The sequence below is a fragment of the Chenopodium album genome, chromosome 2 (genome assembly GCF_948465745.1).
Source record: "Chenopodium album chromosome 2, dcCheAlbu1.1, whole genome shotgun sequence".
NCBI classification, from domain to species: domain Eukaryota; kingdom Viridiplantae; phylum Streptophyta; class Magnoliopsida; order Caryophyllales; family Amaranthaceae; genus Chenopodium; species Chenopodium album.
Window position 1 is genome coordinate 41,630,579 of NC_137835.1, and position 14,986 is coordinate 41,645,564.

The window sequence follows — 14,986 nt, forward strand, 5'->3', positions numbered from 1 at the left end:
TAAACTGATTCACTAATATTTCAAGAGACATGTACCTACAATCATCAAGCCCACATATCCTGGTGCTCTCCTGAATTTGACCATGATCTCAACAACATAATAGTGTTCAATTGAAGTCCAAGGAAGTTTTTTCATATGTTTTTGAAGTGACGAGCTATTAAATTGTAAAATCTTTAATTTTTGTGTTCTGTAAGCCTCAATATCATTAACAAGCATAAGTTGACATTTCTTAGATAATGTTATTGGCTTATTACACTGGACTATATAGAAAATTGTTTTATTTTCTACTTGAGCTGGAAATTTGGCTGCTTCAAGCTTAACTATATTAACAGCCAGTTTTGCTGGATATTAAGGCTTCTGATCAATAGTTTGGCTCAACTGTTTAATTTAAAGTTTCTGTTAGTTCTTTGTTCTGCAAAATGTATTATATCTTGTATTTTTCCATATAGATATGCATGCTATTTCTTGGAAAAGTCAGTAAATAAGTCTAATCTGCACCAGGCAAATGATTCGGAGATTCCACTGTTACATGAGCATAATGGTGTTGCTACGGAACATGGAAATTCTCTTGAGGTGGGCACCCTTGTACTTTGAAGTTTTTGCAATGCTTATTGCCATGAATCAGTTGAGAACTATAAAATCCTAACTTGTAAGGTTCTGCTTGATCTGCAAATTGCAGGAAGAACGGCGTCTATTGTATGTGGCTATGACTCGTGCTCGAAAAAAGCTTTTTATGTTATATGTGACAATGGACTCAAACTGGCAGGTCATTATTTAGAAAAGTGCATTCTTTCTTTGGAGTTTCATACTCCCAGATTTTGACAACATTGAATTTAACTTCAGGTGCTTCATCCTTCTCGTTTTTTTCAAGAGATTCCAACGCATCTACTGGAGGTTCAGGTATATCAGTGTTTATTTCTGTGCTAGAGACAGATATGGAATGCTATATTAGTTCCTGCTGTTAGCTTTTTACTATATCTAGTACCTCTGGTGGCTTGTGTGTTTGAAGGATGACAATATTACCTATGCTTAGCCTTCTAATGTGAGAGTTGTAAATACATAGTACTACCTCCGTCCCCGAAAGAACGACCCATTTGCCCTAATTTTAGTCCCAAAAAGAATGACCCATTTGCATTAAATCCCCACCAATTTGCAATAATATTTGTGCAAAATTAGCTTCCACATATAAAATTTTGTTTCTCTATCTACTTTTATTACTTTGTCTCTCTACTTTTTTACAAACCCCATGTAAATTTATCTTTCCAATATACTTTTACTTCTTTTTACTAACTTTCTTAATACCCACGAAATCAACCCAAATGGGTCGTTCTTTCGGGGACGGAGGGAGTAATACATTAGCAATGGTCTCTAATTCCACAGTCTTTTATACTTTTCTCCCCTTTTTTTATTTTATTTTTCGTTTTTCTTTTGTTGTAGTTACTACCCTGTCCATCTGATGTTTCAATTACTCAATTAGCGCAGCCCTTACAAAAGTATTATTATGTGGATACCTTCATTTCACCAAATTCCCATATTATGTTGTCTGTTTTGTTAATGATTTGATGCACGGTTCAGTTGAAACAGTAACTTAAAAAAATGCTGGGTAGTTTTGGCATGGGTATAAAAGGTGCAAACTCATGCTGACACACTGATATCCCTACCTTTTAAAAAGTATGAGGTAACTCTTATGAATAGTGCTCAGACAATAATACCCTTTAAAGTATTTATTTAATTGCCCCCATTAATATTAAGTAGCTACTTTTTAAACTCTTACGTATTGTGTGCGAACATTTATACCCCTACATCCCAAAAAATATTTGTTTACATATTTTCCCTCATTAATACTTCTAACAACTAAGGGTTCGTTTGGCATTGATGTGGTTTTCTGTTTTTTGGTTTTTTGTTTGTTAAAAGTATATGATATATTTCCCATAATGAATCAAAAATTATATAAACTTATTAAAATCATAATAATTTTGAAAACTGACAACAAAAAAGTGAAAACACCTTTTTCTTGTTTCCTGTTTTTGGTTTTTGGTTTTAAAAAAAACAGGAAATTGAAAACAAAAAATGATGCCAAACAAGCCCTAAATTTGTGATGTAAAACTAAACCGAAAGACCTTTCCGATATTGCTAGCTATGGCTCACGCATCGCGCACGTTAGCCACCCCTAGTATTTTAAAAGTTTTTAAACAGTCAAATTAGTCATTTTTATGAGATAGCAGGAGAGGGAGTCTATGTTATATAATTGTTTTTCGCTTCTTGATATGATTTCGTAATATATGATATGATGGAAATTAGAATCAGGAACAGCTTTTCTGCTAAGCTGTAGAAGTTCTTAGTAGTGCCAACCCTTAAGAATAAATTGAGATACCAAGGCTTTTGTTTGTGCAGCAGATTTACCTTAAAAATTGTATAACTAGTATCATGGTGCTTTCTTGTATAAAATCTATAAACTGTGTGTCTTTTCCTCTGTGAGCATAGTTATTTGCTGTCCACCTATAGGATTTGGATGCCGCCTAGGAATTTTATTTATTTAGTCATCGGTATGGGCATCACAAAGGGAAGGGCTTACCACTTCTGTTTGATCATCCTAAGATGATCATTTCATGGCTATTGAGAACTAATCAAATCAGATGGTTCTTTTTTTGCAATCTTTCTGACTAGCTCCTATGGAACCAAGACCGAAACGATTGAAAAAATAAGTCATTCGCAACCACTGATGAAGGATTCCTCGAAAAGTTAAGGATAAGTAATCTTTTTTAGAAGTCAAACAGATTCGGTCTTATACGTACGCTACGAAGGTAATCAAAAAAGAAAGAAGAACTCATCTTCTTTATATTTTTTTTTTATCACTTAGGAGCCGAAGGGTCTGTGTTCAATTATTAAACTCTGCTACCTGTAGGAAAGCTTCCTTTTAATTTGTCCAAAGTGTAGTGTCAAGTGTTAAAGGTCCATACCCATTTATGAGTATCAAATATTAAATAATAATCTGACATGGGTAATTAAGGTGAAAGGAAGTGTCAGAGTAACTTGGCACACATCCATGGCTGCATGCCATGTGAACTAGAATAAACCAAAAACGTAAAGTCTAATTTATTCTAATTTATTAATCAGCTCGACAATGTGACAGCTCTTGGAAAATAGAATAAGAAACAGTCAATAGCCGGTAACAAAGGCAAATTGTAATCACCAACAGGAACACAGTATATATCTCGGTTTATGTTTAAGCTTCTTGAACCTTACTATACTACTTCCGTGTTTCCAGTAAATTTTGCTTTATTGGAGATACAAAACTCAGAAGCTGCATGCAATGTTTCTGTTTTTGCAGGCAGACTTGAATTTATCTGTAAATAAAGAACTATCTGTCAAAATCGAGTCTGAAGCTATGGAGCCATGGGAAGCTGTAATAGGAAATGATTTTCCTAGCTGCAAGATAGACAAAGCATCGGAAGATTTAAGAAATATAGAAGCCTCAGAAGATTTGATAAACATAGAAGCATTAAGTGGAAACAGTTTCTTGAAAAAGTAATTTCCCAATGGCACTTTTATGTCCCTTTTTCTATATCAGACGGTTTCTTATGACGATTCATGTTAGCTGACCCCAAATCATTTTGGGACTAAGGCTTTGTTATTGTTGTTGTTGTGGTAATTGTTCATTTTATAATGGTGCATTTGATGTCTTAGGTTTTATTATTATTATTATTGAATTTATCTTTGTAATCTATTCTAATATTACTTGTTTACAGGTTCAATGTTGAAGACCGAGCACTGGTTTCACGAATATTTCATCAATGGGCCAAGAAAAAGGCTTTTCAAGATCCTAAGAGGCTACTTGACAAGGTAATGTTTTGAAACAAAGAATATTACTTTTTGGTCTCTAGATATGACATCGACTAATTATAGCTTATCAAGGATAACAATCCTTGATACTTTGATAGTACACTAGGATGATTCAAGGTCCAAATTATAAATTGGAACTAACTTGTGGGCTGTTTTCAAACATCATTGTGCAATGAAAGGATCTGTTATTGCTGTTGCGTTTCTAGTTTGTTTAGGTGTTTTACCTCTATTTTCCCATTTATCATTACCCATTTATTGAAAATGTTTCCTTCCCAACTTTGCATAAATGCTGGGATTTAGTTTAGGGTTTGTTGTTGTCATAGGATGTTCAATTTGTTGAGCTAAAAATACTTTAAAAAGCAGGGAAAATGGAAAATGTATGCATCCTTGTCAGCATCAATTTTGATTAAAAATGCGATATGTAATTTCATACTGTCTTTTCTATAGTGGTTTGGTGTTGGAAATCACTATGGAATAAATAATTTAGCTTGCCTAGTAAGATGCATTATATATGTGGATTCGGAATAAGTTCTGCTGTGTGCACATGACATGCCATGTCGACTTTTGGGATAGAACCTTGCAAATTCATCAACCTGTTATATTCAATATATTTATTGATTTTATATGAGATGCCAATTTATAGAATAGCATTGATAAACTTTGTAAAATGAACATCCACATTTTTTTTGTTGATGAATAATTTTGATGATAAAATAATTACATTTGCACCTTGAAGATATTTGTAGGTTGGAAAAGATAGGCTTATACTAGGGAAGTTTCATCCAGCACAATATATAAGCCTTTAATTTTGTACTTTGTACTCCTATACTTTAAGTTTCTCGTAATTTTTTTTATTTATTTTTATTTTTCTTATTTATTTGGACTAGATTGTGTTGTTTTTATATACACAGTGATTTTTGTAAATAACCTAGTTCTTGAAGTTATGTATGCCCTTAGTCTCCAAATAAAAGTCCCATTTCTCCCAAAAAACCATTGTCTCTTAATGTCCCATTTCATCTTTTTATTTATTTATTTATTTTTCTTTTGTTTTCGTTTTTGACCAACCAAATCCCCCTATCTTTTTTTTTTTCTATACACTGTTAATCAATCAAACACCATTATCTTCCTTTCATCTTCACTAAACCCCACTATCTTATATTATTTAGTCACTTTCCTAAAAAACTTGTGTTACAGACAAACGAGGCTTTTATTTTGGGACAACGTATTACATTTAATTTTTCTTCATTGAAAGTTGATATGCTAGCCTCAATGTTTATTGGCTTAAGGTTTTTCATTGCTTGTAGGTGAACTTTGTTATCAATGAACGTTTGAATATCAAGAAAGGAAATAACAAGGTATGCTGATCATATAATCTTCTCATTCATGTAACCATCCTGAGATTGCCTTACTTTTCTTTCCCTTAAATTAAATTTCTATTCTAGCATTGTGGAGTGGCTTTTTTTTTTTTTTTTTTTTTTTTGTTTGTATCTAGTTATGGGCCTTGTGACTATTTAGAATTGGAGAATTAGGAAGCACCTATCACTGGGTAGTGAAGTTTAATGGCATCCAAGATGGAAAATGGGATTTCACTTTATTGAAGATAGAAATATATGCCAGGTTGTAATGTGTATAAACTAATGGAAAATTTGCCTTTTGCTACTACTAAAATGCACCACTTTGATTTTTGCTACCCATCTAAAATTTTGTTTTATTTTACTACTTCCCAAAACTTAAAAAAATTAGGTTTTTCTACCACTTAACAGTTCCGTTACTATTTGCGTTTGTGGGGTCTCACTTATTCCTCCTTGCTGCTATCACCTTAACCTCCATCCCACATATTTATTAACCTTCTCCACACCTTCACCCACACAAATCCACTAATAACTCCCTTGCTCCTTGCGCACAGCCACCCCACAAACCTATAGCAGCATCACGTTGTAGCTCCCCCAACCAACTCTACCTCGCACCACCTATTCAAACCAAGCAGCAGCCTAGCCACTGCAATCAGTGGTGCTGCCCCAATTCCAACCCCACAGCTCCTGCTCCTCCCGCACATCCTCAAAAACAGCACCACCCACATTGACCACGATCACCATCGCACCACATCTTATCGCTCAATCTCATTGCCGCCGGCAGCCATTAAACACCAACAATAATCGCCGAACCTCCAATATCAAGGAGCCATCAAGCCTTCATTTACAACTCAAACATCCATTGGGACTTGAAGCAGATGCTTCTTGTAATCAAGCGATCGCTCCACTATCATCGAATTGTTTCAATTCAAGGTTGCAATTCCTTTAATTAATCTAATGGTTGAGATTACTTGGTGCTTGGTGAGGATGTTGCCCATTGAATTGCGTGGTGGGGGTTGTCGGGGAGTAGGTGGTGTTGCCGGAGAATGGGTGGGAAATTGGGAATTTGGGATGCTGTGAGGTGGTTTGTGGAAAGAGAAGAAGAAGAAAATGGAAGGAGATAAATGAGTGGGCCCCACAAATGAAAATAGTAACAGAATTATTAAGTGGTAGCAAAACCTATATTTTTAGGTTTTGGTTGGTAGTAAATTAAAATAAAATTTTACTCCCTCCGTTTTTAAATACTTGCTCCATTTCTCAATGCGCGGAGTTTTAGAAGAAATTGGAGAAAATAATAAAATATGGAGGTAGTGGGGTTAGTTAAAGGTAAATTTGAGGAGAGGGAATCTAAAGGTAATAAAATATAATTATATTGGATCCCACTAGTTGAGAGAAATGAATTAAATACTATAAAAACTTGTCAAATAAGGAAATAGAGCAAATATTTAAAAACGGCCGAAAATAGAAAGTGGAGCAATTCTTTAAAAATGGAGGGAGCAGATGGTTAGCAAAAATCAAAGTGGTGCATTTTATTGGTAGCAAAAGTCAAATTTTCCTAAACTAACTATGAGGAATAAATTTCAGTGGCCAATATCTACTTGTATTATCTTAAGTTTAGTATTCAATTAGGATGTCTTAGCTTTAATTTCTTGTGTGATTGGCCATAAGGGCTCCTATAATAATATTTAGGAAAGACACCCACTAGCTTGTACCAAACAAAATATTTGTTGTGTTGAGATAGCCATTTTTTGATTTATTTTTTTAAAATCTTTGTATAGGCTATGACTCATCATTATTCTTCATTGAATAATTATTGCATTAGTATTCTATTAATCTACACACAGTCATTACCATAGTTGAAATTTTTTTTGACTCATTAGCAGATGACAATTGAATTTTGATGCAGCTTATGTATGTTGAGTGTTAGTGTACGTGGGTGTGCATGGTCATATTACGGCCTCAATTTACTGATTTATTCTTATATATTTAAGTATCCTGTAATTCTCTATCCACAATTTCTTGTTTCTTCTTGTGCTATTTATCTTCTCAAAATTCTTGATCAATAGAAAAAAAAATTATATATCCTTGTGTGCATTACTTGCCTGGTTTCTTATCCTGAAGAAATTCTGTATTTCCTAGCTCTTTATTACCATATGACAACTGCATGCCTTACTTGAATTACATGGGTGTTTGACTATGAATTGATCCACTATTGTTGGCCTTGGGGATCTGACTTTAAGTTTATCACATTTTACAGGATATTTTGGTTGCATTGAAGTCGTTCCTAAAATATGAGGAAGCATTTCAATTTGCTGACTATGTAAGAAGTTGTTTTTATTTATAAAGATCCATTCTTTGTTGCGTTTCTTTTTTTTACGCCTTTTTTTCTCTCTACAATGCTTGATACTAGGTTATAAAGTGGGAGCAGATACCATCTGAGAAACGTGTGCATTTGACAAGGGAAAGACAGGTAGAGCTTTCTTGTTGTACCTTTTATATGAGAGAACCTTTTCTGCATTTTGATTTAATTAACTGTAGCAATCTTTTGATGCATTATGATGTGAACAAGGTTCCGTTATTGTGATAAATTGATCTAAATTGTAGATCACTACTAACCTAGATAGAGAATGATAATGACTAGCGGATTGAACAGTTCACAAAGGAAGTTTTTAACCTAGATATTGTTTTTTGTATCCATCAATTCATAATGTTTAGAATAATACTAATTTAGGACTTTTAGAAGAAACTATGTTAGATTAAGATTCATTTTGTTCTCGCATTGCCTTTCTACAGTACGTAATGTTTCATTTTGGGAATTCTAAGTCAAAGGGATTGATCTTTGTCAATGGAATTTTCAATTAAGGAATGTTTTGCAATGAAATTAGGTGAATTGACTTTTATCAATTATGGGTGATCCATAAGCTCTATTCTCTTTTAAATCTTTGTGAATATCATGTTTCTTGTAGCTTGTTGAATCCTAATTTTATTAATGTCTAGCTTTGAGTTCAAAAAATTGGTTTTTTGGGCATGTTTGGCAAAAAACTTATTGCAAAAAAGGACCTGAACCAATGTTCTTTGTTCTTAATGGTTTCGTGTGTAGATCTTACTATTCTTAAGTATGTTGGTTTAGATGTGTTGGTGGTTAAGAGGAAAATCGTAGCTAGTATGCATGGGGTCGCTTGGTGTTTAGATGACAATATAAATAAATTCTTTTGAACTCTAAGGAGTATCAGTTGATGTAGGGTTTCTCAGGGTCTCCTTCACGCGCCAACTTTTCACTGGATAAGATATATAAGACAAATAGAACAGGATGGATAAATAGGACCAGATCGCTTTTCTTGCAGTAGTTTGAAATTTCGATGATTCATTTTCTTATCACTTTGCTTTATTTCTCCTTTGTCTGCTGTCTGCCGACTTGCTGAAAAGAGAGAGAGAGGGGGGGGGGGGGAATTCATAACCTCATAGGCAGGCAAAGCCTGTGAAATTTTTTCTTGCAGTTGTGCAATGGATCGGGTTAACCCACCTAAACCACTCAAGGTTTATGAAAGAAGACACAAATTCACAAGCGGACAAGAGCAGTAGAGGTTAGCAGAAGACGGCAAAATAGGGGAATTTTCCTTAATTTTTATGTACAGCCACTTGGCAGAGAATGACAGGTTTTTGTGATTGCTAGGGTAACTTGGGAAAGGGGTGACTTTGTATTTAAATGGGAAGTAGGGTATTGTAGAAGGGTATGCTGATTTTAATGTTAATTCTAGTGTAGCAGTAGCCGTAGAATTTGCAAGATTCAATCTTTAGTTGTAGTCCTTGTAGCTGTAGACTCTGTAAACTCTGTTCTACAATCAATCAAGAAAACCCAAGCTTTCCCCTCAATATTGTGTGTTACTGTTTTATTACATAGTTTGCTTACCTAGTCTTCAGCAAGTGGTATTAGAGCACCGATCATGGTGACCCCAATGTTATCACAGCGAGATGACGCGACAGACGAGAAGCTAGGAGAGGTCGAATCCCGACTACAGACCATGGAAGGGAAGTTCGATTTACAGGAGGCTCATTTGAAAGGTATTGCTAAGAATATCGGGGTGCAAGGAGCTGCCATTGAGAAGGTTGTTCAGGCCGCGGTGGCTGGAGTCGTGGAAGCTGAGAGGAAGCGGTACCGACTGGAAGAGAGGATCGATCGGTTCCAGATAGAGCATGAGAGGTTGGCCATGATTAAAAGAGAAAACAATAAATAATTTCGTGAAGAAATGAAGAAGGCGGTGGTCGGAGGACAAGGGCCCAGGCCACCACAGCAACATCAGCCCATCTTCCAATCGATTGTCCAACTTGATAGCGAAGGCAGTCAAGCCCAAGGGGAGAACGAGATGCCGATCTTTGAAGGCACAGATCCGGATAACTGGTTGTTTTAGGGCGGAGAATTTTTTGAGTTCTATCAATTGACCGAAAGAGAAAAGCTTGAGATGCCGATCTTTGAAGGCACAGATCCGGATAACTGGTTGTTTTAGGGCGGAGAATTTTTTGAGTTCTATCAATTGACCGAAAGAGAAAAACTTGAGGCTTCCATTGTGGCCATGGATGGCGTAGCCCTCAAGCGGCTTCAGTGGGAGAAGTGGCGTCCGATTGAGGGGTGGTTGGATTTGAAGCAGCGGTTGTTGTATGAGTTTCGGCCATCTCACACCAGTTCATTGTACGAACAGGCCGCAAATGAGTCTAGCCCAACATGTGAATGTTGTGGCCCAGGTCCAGTAAAAGTAATTGGGCCGGGCTAGTGCAGACATATGGAGTTCCCAGGCACTCCAATTCCACTAAATCGTGGGTTAAACCCACTGAATCCCACGCGTCAGTCAATATGGGTGGCTCAACTGGGTTTTCACAAGGTCGAAACTCGAACTTCACGAGACGACTCACAGAAGCCGAAATGCAAGAAAAGTGAGCAAAAAACCTATGCTTTCAGTGTGACGAGAATTGGAGTGTGGGGCACAGGTGTAAGGGAAAGGAGTTTAGCGTCCTCTTGGTGGCCGGCGAGGAAGAACCACACGAAGAGGAGGTGGAAGAAGGGGGCGAAGAATCGGTGGAAGTTTCCTTGTGCTCAGTGATTAGGATTTCCAACCCCAAAACAATGAAATTGAGAGGGGAGATAGCCGGAAAATCTGTGGTGATAATGATCGACCCCGGAGCAACGTATAACTTCATTTCAGCCAAGTTAGTGTCGGAAGTGGCGGTGCCGATTGCTAGAGGCAGTGAATTTTTGGCTTTGGGTAATGGCGAGTAAGGGAGTGAAATTGAAGCTCGATGGTGGAGTGTCCGTAGTGGACGAGTTCTTACCTCTGGAATTGGGGAATGCTGACATTATACTCGGGGTGCAGTGGTTAGAAAAACTCGGAGCGGTCACGACAAATTGGAAAACCCATATCATGAAATTTCGAGTAAGACGGCTGCCGGTCACTCTTACCGGAGATCCTGCACTCGAAAAGACCCAAATTACCTTGAAAGCCATGATCCGTAGCTAAAAGGAGAAACAAGGGGTGTGGGTGGAGTCAGGTACGGGGGTAAAGGAGGGAGAAGCAGCAGGGCCTCAACCTCCCATGTTTTTGGCAGACTTGTTAAAGCAATTCCAGGGAGTCTTTGAGACTCCAGTGGGCCTTCCCCCACCTAGAGCCCGCGAGCACTCCATCGTGCTTAAGACAGGAAGTGACCCAGTTAGTGTCCGACCTTATAGGTACCCTCAGATACAAAAGGATGAGATCGAGAAATTAATCCTTGAGATGCTACAAGCTGGAATATCCGGCCAAAGACGAGTCCCTACTCTAGCCCGGTGATCCTTGTGAAGAAGAAGGATTGAAGTTGGCGTTTTTGTGTTGATTATAAGGCGCTAAACAAGGAGACGGTGCCAGATAAATTTCCTATTCCGGTCATCGACGAGCTACTTGATGAGCTTCATGGCGCTAAGTGGTTCTCGAAGTTGGATTTGAAATCCGACTATCACCAAATAAGGGTGAAACCGGAGGATGTCCATAAGACGGTCTTTAGCACCCACGAGGGCCACTACGAGTTCCTCGTGATGCCTTTTGGGCTAACCAATGCCTCGACAACCTTCCAATCCCTTATGAATGAAGTTTTTAAAACCTTATTTGAGGAGATTTGTGTTAGTGTTCTTCGATGACATTCTTGGGTATAGTAAGGAGGAAGGTGAACACAAGGAGCATGTGAGGGTGGTCTTGGAATTATTGGAGAAGCATAAATTGTATGCTAATTGGAAGAAATGTGAGTTCGGAAGAGAAGAGGTGGCTTAATTGGGACACGTAATTTCGAAGGAAGGGGTAGCCATGGATATGGAGAAGGTTAAGGCAATAGTAGAGTTGAAGGAGCCTAAGAACCTTCGGGAACTTAGGGGGTTCCTCAGTCTCACGGAGTACTACCGGAAGTTTATGCACCGGTATGCCCAAATTGCGGGGCCACTCACTGCCCAATTAATAAAAGACAGTTTCGGGTGGAGCACCGAAGTAGCCCATGCCTTTGCAGCTCTTAAAACAGCCATGACAACAGCCCCGGTTTTGCGAATGCCGGATTTTTATTTGGAGCTCGTTGTAGAGACGGATGCATCCGGGTATGGTCTAGGGGCGGTGTTGATGCAACAAGGGCAGCCCATTGCTTATTTTAGTAAGCTTCTAGGAGTGACAAACCAAGCTAAATCGATTTATGAAAAAGAGTTGATGGCTATTAGCTTGTCGGTATTGAAATGGCGACACTATGTGCTTGGGAGACATTTTGTAATTAGAACCGATCAACAAAGTTTGTGGTTTCTCACCCAACAACGTGAGGTTGGAGGGGAGTATCAAAAGTGGATGAGAAAGTTGATGGGGATGGACTTCGAGATTCAATACAAACCCGGGCCATCTAATATGGTGGCGGATGCCCTGTCTCGGAAGGATAGTATTGACGTACAATTTGGGTCCCTAATTTCAACTCAAGTAGTGGAGTGGGATGAGTTGGAGAAGGAAATTTCTGAGGATCCTTGGTTAAGTGAGCTGCGGGAATCACTAGCAGCCAATGTCAGTGGGCAGAAAGGCTTCTCCTTAGAGGGGAATCGAGTTTTGTTCAAGGGTCGGGTTGTTCTGCCCAAGGGGCCGAGGTTTGTTCCTGTTTTGCTACATGAGTACCATGATACCCCAGCTGGGGGGCATGAAGGGGAGGTAAAGACATATTTGAAGTTGGCAGCCGAATGGTTTTGGCCGGGAATGCGAAAGAAAGTAGGGGAATATGTGCGGCAGTGTGAGATATGTCAAAGAGGGAAGACCTTGCAGCAGGGCATGGCTGGGTTGTTACAGCCCTTGGCAGTTCCGGAGGCTATTTGGGAGGAGATAACCATGGACTTCATTGAAGGATTGCCTCTTTCGAAAGAGGTGGATTCTATTTTGGTTGTGGTAGACCGGCTGTCCAAGTAGTCATTTTATTGGCCTCAAGCATCCTTTTACAGCCTTGAAGGTGGCTGACATATTCGTGAAAGAGGTAGTTAAGTTGCATGGGTTTCCGCTATCCATTGTCTCTGATCGGGACAAGGTCTTCATGAGTAATTTCTGGAAGGAACTCTTCCTTCTTCGGGGGACACATCTCAAAAGGAGTACTTCATACCATCCTCAAACGGATGGACAAACAGAGGTCGTGAACAAATGCTTGGAAACTTATCTCCGTTGTTTTGTCACTAATCAGCCTAAGTCTTGGGCTCAATGGCTGCTGTGGGCTGAGTTCTCTTATAACACCTCCCCGCACACCGCAACCAAGATGACCCTATTCAAGGTTGTGTATGGGCGTGACCCTCCAAGACTTTGGAGGCTTGGAAAGCAGGTTACAGCAGTGGAAAATTTGGAAGAGAGCTTAAGGGAGCGTGATCTGATTTTAGATGAGTTGAAGATGAACTTCAACCGTTCCCAACAGCTCATGAAAGAGACAGCAGACAACAAGAGGAGGGATGTGCAGTTTGAGGTTGGGGATAAGGTATTTCTGAAGTTGCAGCCGTACAGGCAGAAATCTTTGGCCAAACGCCCCTTTGAGAAGTTGGCATCCCGCTATTATGGACCGTTTGAGATACTCCAAAGGGTGGGGAAGGTAGCATATCGCCTTGACATCCCTGGAGAGCAAAGTCCATCCAGTTTTCCATTGTCCCAACTGAAAAAGGCTGTGGGGTACCTGCCAGTACTACCCACTCTCCCTAGCCAGCTGACTGCTGAACTGGAGCTGATTGTGGAACCTGAAGAGGTTCTAGAGGTGAGACAGAAGGGGGTGGCAGTTGAGCCAACAGTGGAGGTTTTGGTGAAGTGGAAGGGTCTGCCAAATTTTGAGGCCACTTGGAAGAAATTTGAAGCCATTGATCAGCGTTTTCCTCACTTCCACCTTGAGGACAAGGTGAAGCTCTGTGGGGGGGTATTGCAATAGATCGGGTTAACCCACCTAAACCACTCAAAGTTTATGAAAGAAGACACAAATTCATAAGCGGACAGGAGCAGTAGAGGTTAGCAGAAGAAGACAAAAGAGGGGAATTTTCCTTAATTTCTGTGTACAGCCACTTGGCAGAGAATGACTGGCTTTTGTGATTGCTAGGGTAACTTGGGAAAGGGGGTGACTTGGTATTTAAATGGGAAGTAGGGTATTGTAGAAGGGTATGCTGATTTTGATGTTAATCCTGTAGCCGTAGTGTTTGCAAGATTCAATCTTTAGCTGTAGTCCTTGTAGCTGTAGACTCTGTAAACTCTGTTCTTCAATCAATCAAGAAAACCCAAGCTTTCCCCTCAATATTGTGTGTTACTGTTTTATTACATAGCTTGCTTACCTAGTCTACAGCAAGTTGCTTCTTTAGTTTTTAAGCTATCGTCTACTTTTGTTTTAGACTTAGCACTGAGAGTAATAGAGGATTACATGCTCCCCTTGCTTCACAAGCTCTTGATCTTTTGTGTCATCTTGTTTGGATATCTGAATCCCAGTGAGATATCTGGTTCTCTTGGGTTTTGTTGTATTCATTGTGCTTAGTTCTGCATCTTTTATTTTATAATTCCATCCTTTTCATTGATTTGTCCATTATTTAAACAGGAACATTTCCAAAAACAGCGGATGGAGACTGCAATGGGTTCATCATCCCCAACTTCTAAGCAGGTAAAAAATTATTGTATTGACGCATTAGTTAGCTGTATAATGACATATACACCTCTTAATATATTTAGAACTTGCCTCCCACATTTTTACTAGGGGCTGAAGTGTGAGCCAAATAACATCTCTACTATAGTTGGATAGAAATATAGCTTTTATTTGTCATGTGATGGGTATCATAGTAAAGATGTATTCTGCTCTTTTGGTCCTCCACCTTCTGATTGTTTTCTCAGTAGTCAGTAGCATACTTGATGCAATTCCAGCTTTAAAGTCGACATATATTGTTATATCAATGGATATGTAATTACTGTGCCAAGGGTAGTGCTTCTACTTTGGCAAGGAACACGTACTAAGCTTTGCCTAAGGCTGGAGACATGCCTTTCAGTAATTGATTGATTTTATTTGTCATGCAAGTATTTAAGCTGCTGTGAATACATGACACCATAAACGCTATTTTAAGGGAGACAAACGACATGGCTCACTTACCTTCTCATACTAGAAGTAATATGTAATCTGCAAGTGCATCTTTGTTGATCCTAAACACTATTCTTGTACGTGTACTTGTACATTGTTTACTATGTCTCAATATTCTTTCTAATTTTAGATTTGTTAAATTATCTGTTTCCTTTGATTCTAAAATATTAATCATT

The 14,986-nt window shown here is 38.6% G+C and overlaps 1 protein-coding gene across 1 annotated transcript in view; it reads left to right on the plus strand.

The window, feature by feature from the left end:
* Nucleotides 1-14,986, plus strand: part of LOC145585380 (ATP-dependent DNA helicase SRS2-like protein At4g25120) — a 36,985-nt gene that overhangs the window by 21,525 nt on the left and 474 nt on the right. Inside the window, exons 20-28 of the mRNA XM_081642086.1 lie at nucleotides 502-573; nucleotides 680-766; nucleotides 844-900; nucleotides 3,332-3,528; nucleotides 3,750-3,843; nucleotides 5,148-5,198; nucleotides 7,453-7,515; nucleotides 7,606-7,665; nucleotides 14,280-14,342. Of these exons, the coding sequence (XP_081498212.1) occupies nucleotides 502-573; nucleotides 680-766; nucleotides 844-900; nucleotides 3,332-3,528; nucleotides 3,750-3,843; nucleotides 5,148-5,198; nucleotides 7,453-7,515; nucleotides 7,606-7,665; nucleotides 14,280-14,342 (744 nt within the window). The remainder of the gene's footprint in view (nucleotides 1-501; nucleotides 574-679; nucleotides 767-843; nucleotides 901-3,331; nucleotides 3,529-3,749; nucleotides 3,844-5,147; nucleotides 5,199-7,452; nucleotides 7,516-7,605; nucleotides 7,666-14,279; nucleotides 14,343-14,986) is intronic.